The sequence below is a fragment of the Python bivittatus genome, unplaced genomic scaffold (genome assembly GCF_059951505.1).
Source record: "Python bivittatus isolate LINGU-HERP-01145 unplaced genomic scaffold, Pbiv_v1 ctg000140_np1212, whole genome shotgun sequence".
Classification (NCBI taxonomy): Eukaryota; Metazoa; Chordata; class Lepidosauria; order Squamata; family Pythonidae; genus Python; species Python bivittatus.
Window position 1 is genome coordinate 1832810 of NW_028277043.1, and position 19802 is coordinate 1852611.

Sequence of the window (19802 nt, forward strand, 5' to 3'; positions counted from 1 at the left end):
ACCAATGATGCATTGAGAAGTACTTGTTTTTAATGGTATTTTGGCCTTCCCAGTACTCTAACTATAAGCAAAGCAAGTGCATTGAGTTTAGATATATCTGAAAATCCAGACATTTTTATTTATCTCAGATCCACAGAGCACTTCAAGTGTTATAACTCATTATTTAAAACTTGTACTAAAACCTAAGAATAACGTTTTGAACCCTATTAGACACTTACCTTCAGGTACAATAACAATATTATTTGAATGGAGATATCTGGAAAAAGAATAGAATATACCAGCTGTTACTTTCAGGAGTGGGCAAATAAAACCAGTTTTTTATTTATTTAAAGTACTTATATAGCTGCCTATCTCACTTAACGATCCTAGGTGGCACACGACAACCGATAAAAACAGGAATAAAAGAAAATAACTTTTTAAATATATAATTTATATAGCCACCCATCTCACACAAGTGACTCTGGGCAGTTTACAGGATTAAAACACACAAACCCACCACACATAATACCCTGACGCCCAAGGATAAACAATGATCCCACTCACCATCAATAATTACAGAGTTCATCTACCCACCTGATTCAAATACCTGGGGAAACAGCCAGGTCTTCAATGCCTTGCAAAAGGCTAACAGGGTTGGGGCCATCCAAATCTCTGGGGGGATGCTGTTCCACAGGGCAAGTGCTGCCACTGAGAAGGCATGACTCTGGGGTCCAACAAGATGGCATTGTTTAGTAGAAGGGACCCAGTGCATGCCCTCTCTACTAGATCTGGTGCAAGTAAAAACAATAGCAGAAAGGTGAACTTGCAAGTAGCCTAGTCCTGTGCCAGGAAGGGCTTTATAGGTGATGACCAGCAGCTTGAGCTGCACCCTGAAGCCTACTGGGAGCCAATGCAGCTTGAGAAATGCCAAAAACTGCCTGTGCTGCTGCATTCTGCATCAGCTGCAGCTTCTGAGTGCTCTTCAAGGACAGCCCCATGTAGAGGGTATTAATCCAAACAGAAGGTGATTAAGGAATGAGTCACCATGAGTAAGGCCTCATAGTCCAGGAATGGGTGCAATTAAGTGCACAAAGCAAACTTGTGCAAAGCCTCTCTGGCCATGGTTGCCACCTGGTCTTCGATCAGGAGCAGAGAATCCAGGAGACCCCCAAATTATGCACCAACTCTGACTGGAGAAGTGCACTCTCATACATAAAGATGGAAAATCTCCAGAATTTGGGGGCCTTAAAACCCAGCAACTCTGTCTTGCCAGTTTGAGCTGAAGCCTGTTCTCCCTCATCCAGACCCTCACAGTTTTCAGGCACTGGGAAAGGACCTTGAAAAGACTGCTGGATCGGCCCAGGGAGGACTCTTCCCACCAGGCACCAGATCAATCAAACTATTAGTCTCCTGACTCAACTCCCATCCTAGCCTAAAACTTAGGGGAAGAGTCAGGTCTTCATGGCCTTCCAGAAGGCTAAAAGGATAGGCACATGCCCACCCTATCTGACCTACAGGGATGGACAGATGCCCTTGGGGAAAGGAGGTCCTGCAAATAACCTGGCCCTGTACCATGTAAGCCTTTAAAGGTGATAACCAGCACCTTGAATTGTAGCTGGAAAGCAACTGGAGCCAGTGCAGCTCATGCAGCAGTAGTGTGACTTGGCAAATTGCAGGGCACCCAGAACTGCAAGTGCTGCTGGATTCTGGATCAGTTGCAGCTTCCAGACTGTCTTCAAGGGCAGCCCCATGTAGAGCGCATTGCAGTAATCTAATCAGGAGGTGACAAAGGTACGAGTGACCCTGAGCATGCCAAGCTGATAAAATATTGACTTGTTAGTACTGTTTTGTTAAATCATTGCTTATGAAATAAACAATTAGCCAGATGCTCTGAATGCAACATCTACTAAATGTGACTTTCTATATATGTTTCAATGACAGACTCAAAACAGGAGAGAAAGAGAAAGTGGTGGATGTAAAATTATATCAGTAAAATTTCACTTACTTCTCCTAGACTTGTTTTGATTTATGGTTTTGAATGTATCCATATATTCTAGTTGAATGCCACTTTGAAATGAGATTGTATAACAACAGAAACTTGTATGGTACTTGTTTCTTTTATTCCCTCATTGTCATTACAGGTAGTAGATTACAATTAGTCAGTCATGTCAAACAGCTATTGCACAGTCAAAATGAGATAATCTTAAGTACACACATTGTTGCTTACTCTCTGACTGAAACCAGGCCAAGGTCAACACAGACTTCCTATTTGAGTTCTTGTATCAGTTAACAACTCTTTCTCGTGACTAATTCAGAACTAGACTGGTTGGAATTGTGATAGAGCAGTTCATTCACCATAAACTATTGGAGTTGCTCTTCCAAAAGTCATGGAAAAAGTATTATTATAATCTACATTTTAAAGGCGGTATACAAAAAACCAAAAAAAACAGGAAATCAGAAACATGTTGTCAAAATGCTTCTATCTTCTAACTTCCTTCAATCTTCACACAGCTTTAATAGCAACATTAACAAAGCGCAAGTGTCAATTTCAATTAAACAAAAATTGAGAAACTGATACTATTTTTTAAAAAGACTCAACCATATTTCCTGACAAGCCCAAGCACATTAAGACTAAGAACTACTTTAAGTACAACCAAAAGCTTGGGTGTGCTCCATTCCATCATGCAATCTCGTTCTAAGTCTTCTTACTTCCAACATTTTTTTGCCATGTAGCACAAAGTTATCTCTAGTGCCTGGTACTATTTGTGAGGTGCTTTGGATCCCGACCTATATTTATGATCAGACAGCCGTCTTCTTTCCCATAATACTGGCTAGAACTGTTTAACGACCATCCAATACAAACATTTTTTTAGGACGCCACTAATTTGAGGCTCTAGATTTTCTATGCCACTCATTTCAATGCCTAGAGTAATGAAGATACGCAAGTGTCATTATAGTTGCATTGTTTCTGGCTAAGATGATCTATTAGTGGGGCAAAAAAGTATTTAGTCAGCCACCAATTGTGCAAGTTCTCCCACTTAAAAAGATGAGAGAGGCCTGTAATTTTCATCATAGGTATACCTCAACTATGAGAGACAAAATGGGGGGAAAAATCCAGAAAATCACATTGTCTGATTTTTAAAGAATTTATTTGCAAATCATGGTGGAAAATAAGTATTTGGTCAATATCAAAAGTTCATCTCAATACTTTGTTATATATCCTTTGTTGGCAATGACAGAGGTCAAACGTTTTCTGTAAGTCTTCACAAGGTTTTCACACACTGTTGCTGGTATTTTGGCCCATTCCTCCATGCAGATCTCCTCTAGAGCAGTGATGTTTTGGGGCTGTCACTGGGCAACACAGACTTTCAACTCCCTCCAAAGGTTTTCCATGGGGTTGAGATCTGGAGACTGGCTAGGCCACTCCAGGACCTTGAAATGCTTCTTACAAAGCCACTCCTTCGTTGCCTGGGCGGTGTGTTTGGGATCATTGTCATGCTGAAAGACCCAGCCATGTTTCATCTTCAATGCCCTTGCTGATGGAAGGAGGTGTTCACTCAAAATCTCACGATACATGGCCTCACTCATTCTTTCCTGTACACGGATCAGTCGTCCTGGTCCCTTTGCAGAAAAACAGCCCCAAAGCATGATGTTTCCACCCCCATGCTTCACAGTAGGTATGGTGTTCTTTGGATGCAACTCAGCATTCTCTCTCCTCCAAACACGACGAGTTGAGTTTAGACCAAAACGTTCTACTTTGGTTTCATCTGACCATATGACATTCTCCCAATCCTCTTCTGGATCATCCAAATGCTCTCTAGCAAACTTCAGACGGGCCCAGACATGTACCGGCTTAAGCAGGGGGACACATCTGGAACTGCAGGATTTGAGTCCCTGGTGTTACTGATGGTAGCCTTTGTTACTTTGGTCCCAGCTCTCTGCAGGTCATTCACTAGGTCCCCCCGTGTGGTTCTGGGATTTTTGCTCACCATTCTTGTGATCATTTTGACCCCACAGGGTGAGATCTTGCGTGGAGCCCCAGATCGAGGGAGATTATCAGTGGTCTTGTATGTCTTCCATTTTCTAATTATTGCTCCCACAGTTGATTTCTTCACACCAAGCTGCTTGCCTATTGCAGATTCAGTCTTCCCAGCCTGGTGCAGGTCTACAATTTTGTTTCTGGTGTCCTTCGACAGCTCTTTGCTCTTGGCCATAGTGGAGTTTGGAGTGTGACTGTTTGAGGTTGTGGACAGGTGTCTTTTATACTGATAACAAGGTCAAACAGGTGCCATTACTACAGGTAACGGGTGGAGGACAGAGGAGCCTCTTAAAGAAGTAGTTACAGGTCTGTGAGAGCCAGACATCTTGCTTGTTTGTAGGTGACCAAATACTTATTTTCCACTATGATTTGCAAATAAATTCTTTAAAAATCAGACAATGTGATTTTCTGGATTTTTTTTCTCATTTTGTCTCTCATAGTTGAGGTATACCTATGATGAAAATTACAGGCCTCTCTCATCTTTTTAAGTGGGAGAACTTGCACAATTGGTGGCTGACTAAATACTTTTTTGCCCCACTGTAATTAAGCATGTTAAGTGGTCAATATTGTTATCCAACATTTAAAAGTAGGAAAAATTGCCACTCAAATATGGACAGCTATATTAGTGTTTCCATGTTGAAAAAGGTTTCAATGCCATGGTCTTTAAGGCTTAGTTAACTATAACTGGGAAACAATTTCTCAACAAATCTCCAAAAGAAAGTTGAGGCGATGGATTGAAATCTGTGACTCCACCATAACGCCTAGGCACAGCTAGAAGAAATCTATCTTGTTAGCAGCTTCCTTAGGTTTTGTTCTACTGTTCAACTTAGGTTTTACAATCTAATAAACATTAACAAGATTAAAATATATTCTGCACTGAGATTCCAACCATCTTAATTGAGTAAATTAGACAGGAAAAGGACATACTTCAGACAAGAAAATGTAATATCTAGTCAACAAGCTCGCTGATTTTCAGAGCTTCTGGAAATAACCCTCTTCCAAATATTAACTTCAGAAGATTCTTACGGCCTAATCAGATTATCTTTTAAACTGCATGATGCCAAAAGCGTGCAACTTGTCATGAAAGCTGTACTTCAAGTTCATTAGAACAGAATTCCCACTAGATAAGATGAGGCAAGATTATTTCTTAAGTAAGCTACAGACTGCAATGACCTTCGAAAATTATTAACTGCACTGCAGACACTCAAATTATAAATAAGTTACAGTTCACCATGGGCTGCTGCTATGATGATCATGATGATGATGATTTAAGTGGAAGTTTAGACTACATTTTTTAGTTATATTGGATCAGCCTGCATAGACCAGAGTGCCCCTATATAAGATGCAAAAATAATTTAGCTCACATCCTATGACTATGGAAAGGATATAAAATATGACCTGGTTATAGATGTTCTTCTCTAGTTATTTCAAGCTACTAAGGTTTACGGGAACTGCTGCCATGACACTGTAGCTGAAAACTATTCCAGTGATAAGGACAATGCAAACCTTTCAAAGAACCATTTTGGAAATGAAGCATCCTTCTCTTAATGGCTGAAGTAACCATGTCCTCCAGAAAGTTTTGGCACAATTGCTAAGGAGGGCTTTCTCTTGTCCACATACATGTGCCCAAACAACATTTCCATTGCTGATGAAACATATTGTCAGATACAAAAAACAGAACTATGCTGCTCCATACTAGATAGAAGTTTCTTAACCAATGCACAAGAACTCACATTCATGTTCACAGAAACTCCTATCAAGATAATGATGGAATACTTATAAAACGTATTAGAATACAATATTCTAAGAGGGATAGTACACACTATTACAAAGTAAAATGCCACTTTAAATCCTTATAATGGATAAGAATATTATTGTTACAAACTGTATTATTGTTAGAAAGTATAACAATATACTTTATACTCATAAGTTCCCTCAGTAAATAATCAAGCTGCTGCAGATAAAATGTAGTCACTCAGCAAAAATTTAGCATGATGGTGTTTCCTAGCTCTTCTTTCACATGATAATATATACAGGTTCACCAACATCACCCTGCGACATGGGGAATGGCAGTATAGGAACAAAATTAGGTCATTAAAAACTTGAGTAGATCAGGTCTTCAGTAAAACTGAGGAAAAAAGAGCTCATAATATACTGTTTGTATCCCCTTAAGATATTTTCCTATAACTCAAGCCATTTTTAAAAACCTCAGCATAATTACTAACAACCACAAAAATAATACTGTACACTTACAGTTCCACAAGATTTGGAAGTTTCTGGGCAAGATTTTCTGGCTAAAAAAAAATAATAATAACAAAGTTATAGTTTCATCTTTACAAACTCAACATCAATTCAGTTCTACTTTCAAGGTAGAACCAGGATGCAGCTTTGGATACCAGAATCCTAAAGCTATACACCAAATTATTATACCTGTTCCCCTACCCGATTTGGCAATGAATATTATTTAGCTTTGCCTAACTAGTAACCATAGACCTCACTTAGATGCAGTGTGTCAAAAAGGTCTTTTGATAGCAGAAAGCAAGTTACCTTCTAGTGTGAAACCAGCAGTTCTAGAACACTGGAGTTGGGTTCACATTAATAAACCAAGCAGTCAAAATATTAATTAACATCATGGTACAAAATCCTAACATTTCCAAATTCAACAACTAGTGATAAGATTAGAAATATCAACTATATTTTCAAGTTATCCTTACAGCAGGAATCAACAGAATTAAATTATATTGGTTACTTCAATCATGCCATTTCAATTACTTGAACAAAAACACAAGCTAGGGATTGAATTTATTCTGGAATAAACTTTTTGCAGTTTATGCCACTATAATTTTATTAGTGTATATAAAATAACCTGATTTTGCCACAATAAATAATGAAACCATTTATTTTAATGTATATACCATATAGATGAAAGTCTCCTGAACTTGAAAGATTGCTAAAGCAATTTTTAAACCAACAGCTGTCATTACAGTAGCCACGTCACAGAACTCGAAACAGGTTCTCACTCATAAACTCACTGATTACTAGTCTACTGCTAGCAGTCAGTTACTCTCTTTTTATTAAGGTGCTGAACTTGATGCTAGGATAGATTTTGAAGAATTTACTAGATAAGGATTCAAGAAGGAGTATGGTTAAAGCGTATGAGTTATTGCTTTTTATTCAATACTATAATGTTTATGGGGAGGAGGTGCCTCTCTAAAAAGGAGTTGCTCAAGGAAGCTTATAAAATACAAAAAGCATGTACCCCAGTTATATGTAACTGTGCAAAAAGGCAAAAGATCATGCAAAACGTGGCCAGCATTTACAGATGGTTAAATAACTAGGAAGGGTAGGCTATTACTGGCAAATTATTTCAATTCATAATGCAAGCAATCCCCTTAGAACTGTCTCTTTCAGCTAAACACATGTGCAGAACAGTTCATAGCCCGAAGCATCCGCTTAGTGCCTCAGCCTTGATTCCACTCAAGAAACTCAGGAATTCTGAGTTTTGGTTTCCACCTACTGGGGAATTAATGCTCAACACACTGAAGCAACAGTTTCTAACTGAAGTCTAATGAATGGCCAAGGGTTCATTGACTTTATAAGGTAGGCAGTATAGCTGGTGTTTTAAAAAAAAAAAAGCTAAGATTTCTCTCTTTTTCTCAAAAGTCTCAAATTAGAATGCCATCAACAAAAGTCTGCTGTTGAAAACTGCCAGTCTCCCATAACATCTGCTTGGCCAATTCAATCTTGCAGAATTGGCATGCTCTGGGTTTCTTTGATTAAACAATGTCATCTATACAGACCCCAGAAGCATGCCTTCTCTGTAGCAGCGCCTGCCCTCTGGAACGAGGTTCCCCCTGAGATCTGGATGCCCCCCACCCCTGCTGTTGTTTAGAAGAACTGTGAAGATCTGGCTCTTCAACCAGGCCTTTGGTGAGGGAGAGTGAGACCCACTGCTTCATTGCACTTGCCATCTTTTATTTTTATCTTTTATGTTTATTACAGTGGTTCTCAAACATTTTGGTCTCAGTATACCTTTACATTCTAAAAAAATGATTGAAGACCCCAAAGAGCTTTGGTTTATGTGGGTTATATATATCAATATGTACAGTTTTAGAAATTAAAACTGAGAAATGTTAAGATATTTATTTGACTTCGCAGACCACCTGAATGGGTATCGAGAACCCACAGGGGACCCCAGACGACACTCTAAGAACTGTTGCTTTACTGATTTGATTGTAATTTTTTTGATTGTTGGACTTCCGGAGGAAGAAACAGTGAACTGAAGATAACAGGAGCGAAGAATAAAGAGCCAGTGAGTAGACCAGCTCTTCAGAACCTCTCTGGACAAGGAGAGAACAGGAAATTGTCCACATGCGCTCCAAACGGTTGCTCCTCATGAGGAGATAGCAAGGCAGTGGTCCCCAGCAGGTTTTGAGCCCTGGGAGATGATGGGAATAACCATCTTGCTCATGACTGTGGTTGGCTTTTTAAAGGACAAGTTTGCAAACTTCCTTTTCTAATCACATTTGGAAATTGCTTGTTAACTACTTTGAAGCTATTAGAGATCTTTGGAGTGACAAGTCTGAAAACGCCAGTGAGTCTGCCTTCAATCCGTAATGAATGAAAATTTTAATCATAAGCTTAAGAATTTTAAAAAATTGAAATAAACAGCAAAAAGCTAAATAAGACTTTGATATTGTTGTTGTTCAGTCATTAAGTTGTGTCCAACTCTCCGTGACCCCATGAACCATATCGCGCTAGGCCTTCCTGTCCTTCACTGCCTCCCTGAGTTTGCTCATTTTCATGCTCATTGCTTCAGTAATGCTATCTAACCATCTCATCCTCTGCCGTCCTCTTCTCCTTTTGCCTTCAATCCTTTGATATTAGAAAGTTATAAATGGATTAAGGGCCCAGATAAATTTGGAATAAGATTTTGGAATCAATTATAAAGAATCCTTCCCGTGGGAAATAGATTTATTTGGACTTTTGCAAGACAAAATAAAAATAAGTAATTTTAAAAATTGGACACTAGAGGGAACTAAAGATTTTAGTTAAAGGAGAAAAATACACAAGCCTAATTAACAGCTAATTAACTGGGACTTATAAAGTGACACAAAACATTACAGTATAACATTGAAAATACTGAAGGACAATTTTGAAAAATGGAATCAGAAGTTAATCTCAACAATGTCAATATTTGCTTGTTATGGATAGACTGTGTCCAAAAGATGTTCCTCATCTGCCATTTCTTCCATAACAAGTTTGTTTGTGTCAGGTTCAGCCCAAAGAACTCCACGAGACAGTACAGGTTTAGTTCGATAGCTTTTATTAGCTTCCAAACACAAGGCAGAATCCTGCCAGACTGAATCTAAACTTCTCAAGCCTGCAAGCAAAGCCCCGCGAATTCCTTAGGGTAGTGCCAGTCTCATCTTCTTAACCTTCCCACGCTCCTGCTGGGGACTAAGGCAATGCTTATCTCCCCGAGCGCGGCCTTCACCAAACCATTCTATCACAGTTTGATAAGACAGAGATGGCACTGAAAGTGAATATACAAATGACAGCCTACGAGAATGGCATGGAAAAGGATGTCTCACTGGACATACAGAAGAAACCGGTTGATTTTTAAAAATCAAAAGGGAAAAACAAATGATAAACCAAGAGAGTGACCTGGATATTTTTTTATATTGGATTTACAAAAGAGGCTTGTTAAAGCTTTGAAGAATCTTGTGAGAAGGGACAAAGAAGAAAGGAAAAGAAATCAAATTCTATGACATTATTTGAATGGTCTAAAGATTAAGGCTCTTAGAAGTAAAAGGAAAGAATATAAAGTTCGTTTATTTGATCAAGGTTAAGGGAGTGGGAACAGGTCCACAATGCCTACCTCAGATCTACTTTTTAAAATGCTATCAAAACCATCTAATCAGCAGGTTCTGTTATTATACTCTACAACAATAAAGTGGCATTCCTATAATCGTTGCAGTGTTTGTTTCCTGACTTGGCCTACCTCAAAGGGCTAATAGAGACCCTTTTTTGCCCAACATAAGGAGTAACTGATACTCCAAAACACAAATTCTATTCAACACAGTAACAAATATTTTGCTGATTAAACAATTAAATGACATACCAAGGTAGTCAAGGAATTTCTTTTCATATACAGTCTCTCCAAGTACTGCAGACCTTCATCCTTTAGTAACTCTAAAGGAAAATGATGAAGATTTCGATAGTTCAAGAATAAATTCTTGTGCCTTTCTAGCTTTGCCTCCGATATTGTTTTACAGAGTTCTGATGCCATGGCAGATACTGGCCCAGCCACCTTATCAGAGCTCTATTCATGGCCAAAGTTGGTCATTTCTGAAAGAAAAACAGAAGAAAAATATTTTGGCCAGTAAGATTCTCAATTTAATGTTTTTCAAAAGCAGTTTTTCAGAAGCATTTGTATTTTTAAAACTATACAACCTTTGTCACAAAACAAAAGCAAAATGCAGTGACCCTCTTAATAGTAGAAAACAAGCAACAAAGCAAATGACTAAAACCAACAGCATAGCAACGCTTCAGATAGAAAAATTAACATATTCCTAAAATAGCAATAACATTCAGGCCAACTGAATTGATCAATACTAATACTGTACTAAAATCTATTCATAAGAAAAGCAGGAAAATATCTGTCAAATTAGCAGGTGTCATTAACTTATTATACCTTATAACCCAACATTAGTATAACTGATACATGTATGAAAGTAATGCCCACACAGAGGTGAAAAATTTGAAAGAAACGAAGGCTGTTTGAAAAGCTGCTTTGCTATGACATGCATATAAACAGAGATGCACTTAGCTTTCCCCTGAATAAACAAGTTGGGTGGCCATCTAAAAAAAACGCAAATGTTTATTTTATTTAAAGCAAAAGTGAGATACATCTAGGTAGCACCAACAGCAATTCTTCAAACAGGGATAGGAAACTCTGGTCCTTCAAACGTTATGTTCTCCTAGCATCTCACAACTGGCCAGGGATACATGCAGTATCAGGAAAACCACAGCCGCCACGATCTGCTTTAACTGTATTCGTTATAAGCAGCAACTGTTCATCAACCTACTTTCAGCTATACAGTAAAAAAAGACGCCATTTCCAAACCACATTATGTTGCCAGCTTTCCTTTCAGTCCAGGACTACTAAACACAGAAAGCAGAGTTCAAAAGGAGAAAAGTCCTGTAAGCCCCAAATGAGGCCTATCAGAGTTTGAAAAAACAAAGACACCTCCCCCAAAGCCCACTCCCCAAAACAGCCCCACCTGCTCGCATGATGTAACTCCAGCTGTTCAGCAGCACTCAGGACCCCAAAAAGTCCTGCCCTTGCACATCCACAGGTTGCCTGCCCACCTTCGCCTGCCTGAGCCCGCACAGTATGTCAAACTATGGCTTGCTGAAACACAGTCTACTCCATACACCGTAACTGACAGCATGTAAAAGATAAACCTGTCATTTTGTTTCAGTACAGGATGTGGGGCCACTGCAACCATCATGCGCACTCAACAGAACGTGGTAAGAAGAAAGTTTAGTCTGGCGTAGGACACAGGCAGCAAAATCCAGACTCAGCAGCCAGCAGGGCCAACAGCTAAGCCTCCCACATCAGGGCTGCAAAAAAAACCCCTAATTTCTGCTGCCATCTAACTGTCGTCCGGCTTGGTTTAGGCCAGTGTTTCTCAATCTCAGCCACTTTAAGACGAATGGACTTCAACTCCCAGAATTCCCCAGCCAGCATGGGGAATTCTGGCAGTTGAAGTCCATACGTCTTAAAGTGGCTGAGATTGAGAAACACTAGTTGAGGCCCTCCAACAATAACTGCAGCAGGGGCGTTACAGCCCCAAACCCATCGGGAGCTCCCCCCTCCCCGCGATCCCCATCAAGGGGGGCAGTGAGGAAGCCGCCCCTCATTCCCCCGGCAAGTTTCTATGGCAACAGGGCCCACCGGTGCCCGAAGCACGGCCGACTCCCCGCGCTCCTCCGCCGTCGGAGAACGCGCCTCAGGCCCCCAAGGACGTCGCGCTCACCCGCGCTTCCCGGCCGAAGGAGGAGGAAACCCCCCCTTCCGCGCGAAGCCACCGGCTTGCCCGAGGAAAGCACCTCCCCCGCCGCCCGAACACCCACTTCCGGTCCCGGGGAGGCGGACGTGACGCAAGAGGACGCGGATTGGCGCCCGGAGCCTCGCGAGACTTCCGCTGTTCCTCCCTCAGCGGCGCGCCGTTTGCCCCGTGAGGAAAACTGAGGAAATCTGAAGGGGTGGCGGGGGGCCTAATAGATATAGAAATCCTCTTCGGAAAGGACCATAAAGCGACCCAGAAAAAGGCACGGGGGCGGCCAGGAGGTCGCGACGGCTTCCAGGTTCGCTCCAGGGCGCTTTTTTTCTGCAGCTACAGCTCTGAGTCCCCCTTCAGCAGGTGACCGTTGAAAAAGGGGCGATGGAAGATCCGGGGCCTTCTGGGCGCCTGAGGAAAATCGCGCCGGCGTCGAGCGGTCTAGCCCGCCTGGCTCCCGGCTCTAGTCTCAGGGGCTGGTTGAAGGCCAATGGGGGCGTCTTTCGGACCCGATTCAGGGTCAACGCGCACAAAAAAGGACTTCTGAACTGGCGTCGTTTTTGGAAACCGAGAGCGGCGCTTGTTCCTCCCTGAAGCTGAGAGGCGGGTGTCTTTGAAACCCCCAAGTCTCCCTGTATTTCAAAGCACATATTTGCCTCTTCCGTCACCTTCATACAAATACAGGAATACAAAACACAAAAGTTACCTCTTTTGTAACTAGGATTTTGAAAATTGGGGAGCCCAGGTTCACTGCTTTGTGATTTCTTTCTTTCCAAATGTTAGGTGGTGGTTTCTGATCATCTGCTCTTCAGGCGTAACTTCTTTTTTCTTCGGTTTTCCATTCTAGGCTTGGGGGCTTCCCTTGGGGGCACTTTTTCTCTTGACCCTGCATCTGGCTGAGTCGCACCCACATTTGCGGTATAAGGATTGTTCCCCCTGACTGAGGGGGCGATATGTCAGCATGTGGGCCTTGTCGGCAGTCGTTCCACAAAGCAGCTGTGTGTAGTTGCACAAGATAGGGCAGACAACCACCCCATTGGCTCTTTTCAAAGGGTGAGAAAAATTGATGTGTTTGCAGAAATTGCAGATCCCTCAGCTGGTTGGCTGAGGGGGCTGGAGGTCTCCACTGTTGGTGCTGTTCTCAGGGCTCTTGGTTCTACTGCTGCCGCTTCCATTAGCTCAATGCACAATGGCTTCCGAGGGATCCTCGCAAGGAACCTCTGGTGTGCTACTGTCAAGGGGGTCCCATTGGGAAGAGAAACCTTGGGGCTTCTTCCAGTCCTCTGTGATCTCTATCACAACCTTGGAGAGATTAAGATCTGTCAAAAAAGCGGCTGCTGGCCATAGCAGGAAGACATGCTGGAGAAGACTGGGATGAAGTGAATCCCTCTTAACATTCCTCAAGTCCCTCAAGTCCTGGCTGTGTGATCAGGCCTGGGGTCCCAGGGGACCGGGGAGATTTTGCAGTGGCTCCCTTACTACGGTTAACATCATCCTCTCTTCTTTTGTGTTTCTGATATTTTTTTAATAATGATTGTTTTATATGTATTTATTGATTTTCTTTTAATTGAGTGTTGCATGCCACCCAGAGTCACTCTCTTGTGAGATGGGTGGCTATACAAATATGACTGATAAATAAATAAATAAATAAATAAATAAATAAATAAATAAATATGTCATCTTAAAGCATTCGTATTTGGAGCTCACTTTAAAGCGTAGGATTGCCAACCTGATAAACTTTGAAGAACAAATGTACGTAACACGAGACTGCTGGGTGAGCTCATCATTACCATGGGGTGAGGTATCATCAGTATGCTCATGATACCCAATTGTACTTTTCTGCTTCTGGCAAATTAAGTGGTGCTGTGGCCATCATATCCCGGGGTCTGGATGGGGAACAGTGGGCTTCAACAACCATGGCAAGACTGAGTGGCTTTGGGTTTTGAGGCCCTCCGGTTCTAGAGCTGTGCCATCTTTGGTGCTGGATGGGGTTGCGTTGCCCCAACAGACTCTGTTTTTGGGGTCCTCCTGGATTCACAATTCATGCTTGATGAGTCGGTGGCAGTTGTGGCTAGGAGGGCCTTTGTACAACTTCGTATTGTGCACCTGTTCCTGGATTGAGGATCACTCATGCCCTGATCACTTCCCAGTTGGACTATTGTAATGTCTCTACATGGGGCTGCCCTTGAAAACTATCTGGAAACTTCCACTGGTGCAGAATGCAGTGGCACATTTATATATGTTTCTGGTAGAATACACGTTACACCTCTGCTTTGCGAGCTGCATTGGTTACTGGTTTGTTTCTGGGTCCAATTCAAGGTGCTGGTGTTGACCTTTAAAGCCTTACATGGCATGGGACCGGGTTATCTGAGGAACTGCCTCTCCCTGATTACATCTGCCCATCCCACCAGATTCAGCAGAGAGGGCATGTTACAGACTCTGTTGTCCAGGGAGCTACATTTGGCGGGTCCTAGGTGGCGGGCCTTTTCTGCTGTGACACTCACATTGTGGAATATCTGCCCTCTGAGTGCCCTTCCTCACTCTTATAGGTCCAATGCATTTCTCCATATTGCTGGAACAGAATAAATAGTATTGCTGAAACTTTTCTTGACTCCAATTGTTTTCCAGGTAAATCATTCCATCTAAAAATGAAAGTGAAAGTAAGACATGTAATTACAAAGGCTTCCAAAAATTTCTAAGAACTGCTAGCAATGATAGATTGCCTCAGGTGGAATATAGGAAAATGCATTGACCCATTGAGCATGCAATACTTCATTGTGCCACCAGGGGGCAATATATCCTATACATTCTATTTTAATGCCCCATTCAACCCATTGAGCCTGCAATACCTCATTCAGCCACCAGAGGGTAGCATTTTCTATACATGCCTTACTATTGCCCTATTTTCCATATTCACACTACCAGGAGCGGTATTTCCTGTACATTCCATTCTATTGTCCTATTTAACTCATTGAGCTTGCAATACTTCATTCTACCACAAGGTGGCAGAATTTTTATACATTCTCTCCTATTTTCCATATTCAAGCTGCAATACCTCATTGAGTCTATAGGAAATACTGACTCCTGGTGGCTCAATGAGATATTACAGGCTCAATGGGTTAAATAATGTACAGCAATGTAATGGAATCTATTGCACAATGGGGCTATAGTACCAAGGTAAGCCACTGGGGCTTCTATGTCCTCTAACTGCAATGCAGTTTCCGACGTTCCACCCTAGGCATTCTATAGTTGCTAGCGTTTCTAAGAAAGTTGTGGAATTCTTTGTAAGTACATATCTTACTTTCACTTTAGTTTTCAGATGGAATGATTTACCTGGAAAACAACTGGAGTCAAGATAAGTTCCAGCAATACTATTTATTCTGTTCCGGCGATATCCCTACCAAGAAGAATATGGGGAAATACATTGGACCTATAGGAGATTCTGCCTCTTTGTGGCTCAGTGAGGTATTGCAGGCTCCGTGGGCTAAATAGGACAACATACTTTAATGGAATCTATAGGATATATTGCCCCCAGGTGGTTCAGTGAGGGAAAGTAGGGCAATATAGTGGAATCTATAGTTTTCCATCTTGATACTCCAATACATCATTGAGCCACCAGGCTGCAGTATTTCCAGTAGATTACATTACATTGCTGTATTTTCCACATGACACTGCAATGCATACTTGCACCACCAGGGGACAGTATTTCCTATAGATTTCATTATATTGCCCTATTTAACCCATTGAGGCTACAACACCTCATTCTACCAGAAGATGGCAGCATTTTATATCCATTCCATTCTATTGCTCTTTTTTCCATATTGCGACTGCAACACTGTACCCCATGGAATCTATAGGAAATGCTGGCCCCTTCCGCCAGCTCAACCTACCCCACAAGGCTGTTGTTGGGAGAATAAAATGAGAGGAGGTGTGTATGCTGGCTTGAGCTCCTTAGAAGGAAACATAGGAAATAATCATAATAATAACAGCAACACTTGAACACTATCAGCATTGACAAAATCATCAGTCAGTTGCAAAAAGCAGTTTTATTGGAACAGCTCACATCCTGCGACAATACCTTTAACACCATCAAACAACAACATCTACCTATCCCAGGTCCTTGGGAAGGGCTCGATAGGTGGACAAAAATGCCAAATCCAGCCTAAACATCTGGCTGACTGTGCGACCAACCATAATAATGCTTGTAAACAAAGATTCTGTGAAGAATGTTTAAGAACTGTGCCATAAAAAAGAATGAAAACCATCATGTAAAGTTCACTGGAGCAGATACGGGACAGTGAGACGCTCTCAATTCCATATCACCACCTCATCATCTGTTTGAGATCCGTTTCTTTCCTCTGCCTTAAGTGGACCATCAGTACTTTTTGCACGTGATTTGCAAATCTGTTCAGGGAAGACCGTCAATTGTTAACAAGGAAGAGAAATCCAGTGAAAAAGAGGCAACATTATTCTGAGTTTTACTCTTCAGTCCTCCCTGTACAGAATGACCGACCTCCACTTCTTCTATGAAGCCCAAACCCTTGTAACGTTGTCTGTCTGCAAAAACACAGACAGGGAGAGACTTTGCAGAGAAGAATTTCTCCACTCTTCTGCCTTTCCTCCAAAGCTTCTTCTGAAAAAAGAAAAGAAAAAGAAAAGCCCACAGGCAGTATTTTTCATTGATTTCATTTTCTGAGTCTAATTTGAACAGGTGCACTATGAATGGCAAAATGAGACAGCTAGAAAAAAGGAGAGAAAAAAGCATGGTTTGCAGACCCGGAGGCGAGAAGTTGAAACCATTTTGCTTGCTTTCTTTTTTAATCATCTCCCAACATTGAGTTTGTTTGTTTTTGGTTTAGGAAGGAAAAAAAACCCCTAAACTGAATATAACCATGTCCTGGTTACATTGACAGCTTTTTTAGGATTCTTCTAAATATATGTATATGTATATGTACAGTATATGCTGTGAGCCATGTACTTGAGACAGGCGGCCATATAAATCAACTTATTGAATGAATGAATGCTTTTGAAACTATACTCGTATCTTATAATACAATTATATATATGCTGCTTCTTTAAAGATCTTTGCACGCTATTCAGTAACCAAAATAACCCTCTCTGACTTCAGTGGAACTTGTAGCATCTCTCACCAGTATGGTGTCCTCCAGATATAAGGAAAAACTGGTCCCCAAATTTCCAGCTGGTGGGGAATTCTGGAAGTTGTTGTCCCAAGACCTATGGAAGAGGTGAGGAAGGCTCATATATTGGATTTCACTCTTAAATTCTGCGAACATTGCAGATATAATGACCCCTTGGAGTTCTTAATTATTTGATGTCCAGGTTGGTAGTGGCAGCAAACCATTCTTGGCTGAGCTGAGAAAATTAAATGTGATTGGACCTGGTCTGTACTTGAATGAGTGACTGTTAGGACATCCTAGGTTTATGAATTTGGGAAAAAATTATTAAGAAAGCAATGGTAAACCACTTCCACATTGTTGCAAAAACCCCAGTATGGACATGTCCAAGAAGACTCAAACTCAACTTCAGGGAGGCTTTTCCTTTTTAATTAATTTAATTTCCAAATGCATCCACCTTCTTGCCTCCAATATTGACTATACTGTTGCTAAAAGGAGGTGGAGAAGCTCAATTATAGCATCAGAAACATGGCCAGGCGCTGGCTGTGGAATAGATCACAAACTGTTCATATGCAAACTGAAAGTTAAGCTAAAAAAGAAGAAGAAAGTCAGTCAGTGTCAGCCTTACCAGGTGGATTAGAGAGGAAACACGAACAGATAAGCTAATTCTAATTCTAATTTTATTGTAAAGCTATATTAACAGAAACTTGCAAGTCTGAAGGTACAGTTCTCCTGCTGTCTCCTTTACCACCGGAGAAACTAGGGAAGGTCCCTTCTGAGCCTCTTGCCCCACCCACTATCTACCTGCAGGCTATGCTGTCTCTTATCTGACCATTCGCTAGGCAGCATCTCTTAACCCCATCTCCCAAGGTCTTTCCCATGTACCATTGCAGTCAGTTTCCATGATATGATCTTGAACATATACCCACCATTTTCAAGGAGAACATCAGGAATCACTTTGAAGTCCTGAACCTCATTGATACAGAACTAGAAGAATTATGGAATTAACTTAAATAAATTATTAAGGATGAATGTGAAAAGAGACTGCCAAAATTAAGAAAGAGACAAAGGGAAACTGGATGTCAGAACAAACAATAGAAATTCCCAAGAAGAGAAGAGAAGCCAAAGTCAAGAAAGACAAAAATCTCAGAAAGGAACTTAAGAGTTTCAGAGAGCTGTTAGAAGAGACAAGAAGCAATATTACAACAACACCTGTAATGACACTGAGGATTGAAACAGATATGGAAAAACAAGGAAAGTTTTTCAAAAGATCTCTGAACTCAGAAGGAGGTTCTAACCTTGAATTGGTATGCCAAAGTACGCCAGTGGACAGATATTAACTGATTCAAGGATTCAAGGAGATCAAAGACAGATGGAAGGAGTATACTGAAACACTGCACGGTAAAAATCTCAACATCCAAGATACGTTAGAAAATATTCCCTACTTACAAGAACCTCTAGTACTAGAAGATGAAGTTATATCAGCACTCTGGTCATTACCAAGTCGGAAGGCTACAGGAACTGAAATATGGCAAGCAACAGAAGAAGAATCAGTAAAGGTTCTAACCAAGCTATGACAGCAAATATGGAGAATAACACAGTGGCCAACTGATTGGAACAGGTCAATCTCCATTCCAATACCAAAAAAAGGAGACTTAACAGAATGCACAAACTATCGTACAAAATCCTTAATTTAGTAAAATTAAATGCTAAAATAATGCTTACAATAATCCAATTCAGATTAGAGCCCTATATGGAAAATGCGATGCCAGATGTTCAAGATGGCTTTAGAAAAGGCTGAGGAACATGAGACATTATTGCTGATGTATGCTGATGTATGCTGGATAATTGACAAAGCCAAAAAGTATCAAAAAGAAGTCACTATGTGCTTCATTGATTATATAAAGGACTTTGATTGTGTCGATCAGGTTAAGCTATGGAAAGTGCTCAGAAAAATGAGAATCCCAGAACATCTCATTGTCCTCATAAGAAACTTATATATAGCTCAGGAAGTCACAGTATGGGGAGAACATGATGAAATGGACTGGCTCCAGGTTGGCAAAGGAGTGAGATAAGGCTGTATACTCACCCCTTATTTATTCAACCTATATGCGGAATATGTATTAGGGGAAGCTGGATTGGAAGAAGATTAACATGGTTTTAAAATTGGAGGTAGAAACATCAATAACCTGTACTATGCTGATGACACCACCCTGATAGCTGAGCAAGCTCTAGTAATAAAAGCTCTAGTAATAAAGGCTGCAAGCTCCAGTAATAAAAGTTAAGGAGCAAAGTGAAAAAAATGGCACCAAAATTAAATATAAAGAAGGCCAAACTAATAACAACAGGTAGAACAACCAGCCTTAGAATTGACAATGAAAATATCGAAGTGGTAGAGAGCCCCTGCCTTTTAAGATCAATCATCAACAGTAAAGGAACAAGCAATAAAGAAATACACCGCAGACAAGCACTTCATAGAGCAGCCATGAAGGCCTTGGAAAAAATATTCAGATGCCGTGATGTGTCTATACCTACAAAGATCAGAATTGTGCGAGCCATGGTCTTCCCGGTGACACTCTA

At 41.0% G+C, this 19802-nt stretch overlaps 1 protein-coding gene and 1 pseudogene across 2 annotated transcripts in view; both read right to left on the minus strand.

Annotated features, from left to right (window-relative positions):
* Positions 1-12174, minus strand: part of LRRC28 (leucine rich repeat containing 28) — a 51544-nt gene extending 39370 nt beyond the window's left edge. The window contains exons 1-4 of one of the 2 annotated variants that reach the window (XM_088136428.1): positions 12064-12174; positions 10143-10369; positions 6272-6312; positions 219-256 (exon numbers count right to left, since the gene is read on the minus strand). In XM_088136428.1, coding sequence (XP_087992554.1) covers positions 219-256; positions 6272-6312; positions 10143-10310 — 247 coding nt within the window. In that variant the 5' untranslated portion in view covers positions 10311-10369; positions 12064-12174. Of the gene's footprint in view, positions 1-218; positions 257-6271; positions 6313-10142; positions 10370-11981 lie in introns of both variants that reach the window. The other variant, XM_088136429.1, reaches the window with a different exon arrangement.
* A 756-nt stretch (positions 12175-12930) lies between these two features.
* On the minus strand, positions 12931-14655 carry LOC148216454 (nanos homolog 3-like; annotated as a pseudogene).
* Positions 14656-19802: the final 5147 nt, after the last annotated feature.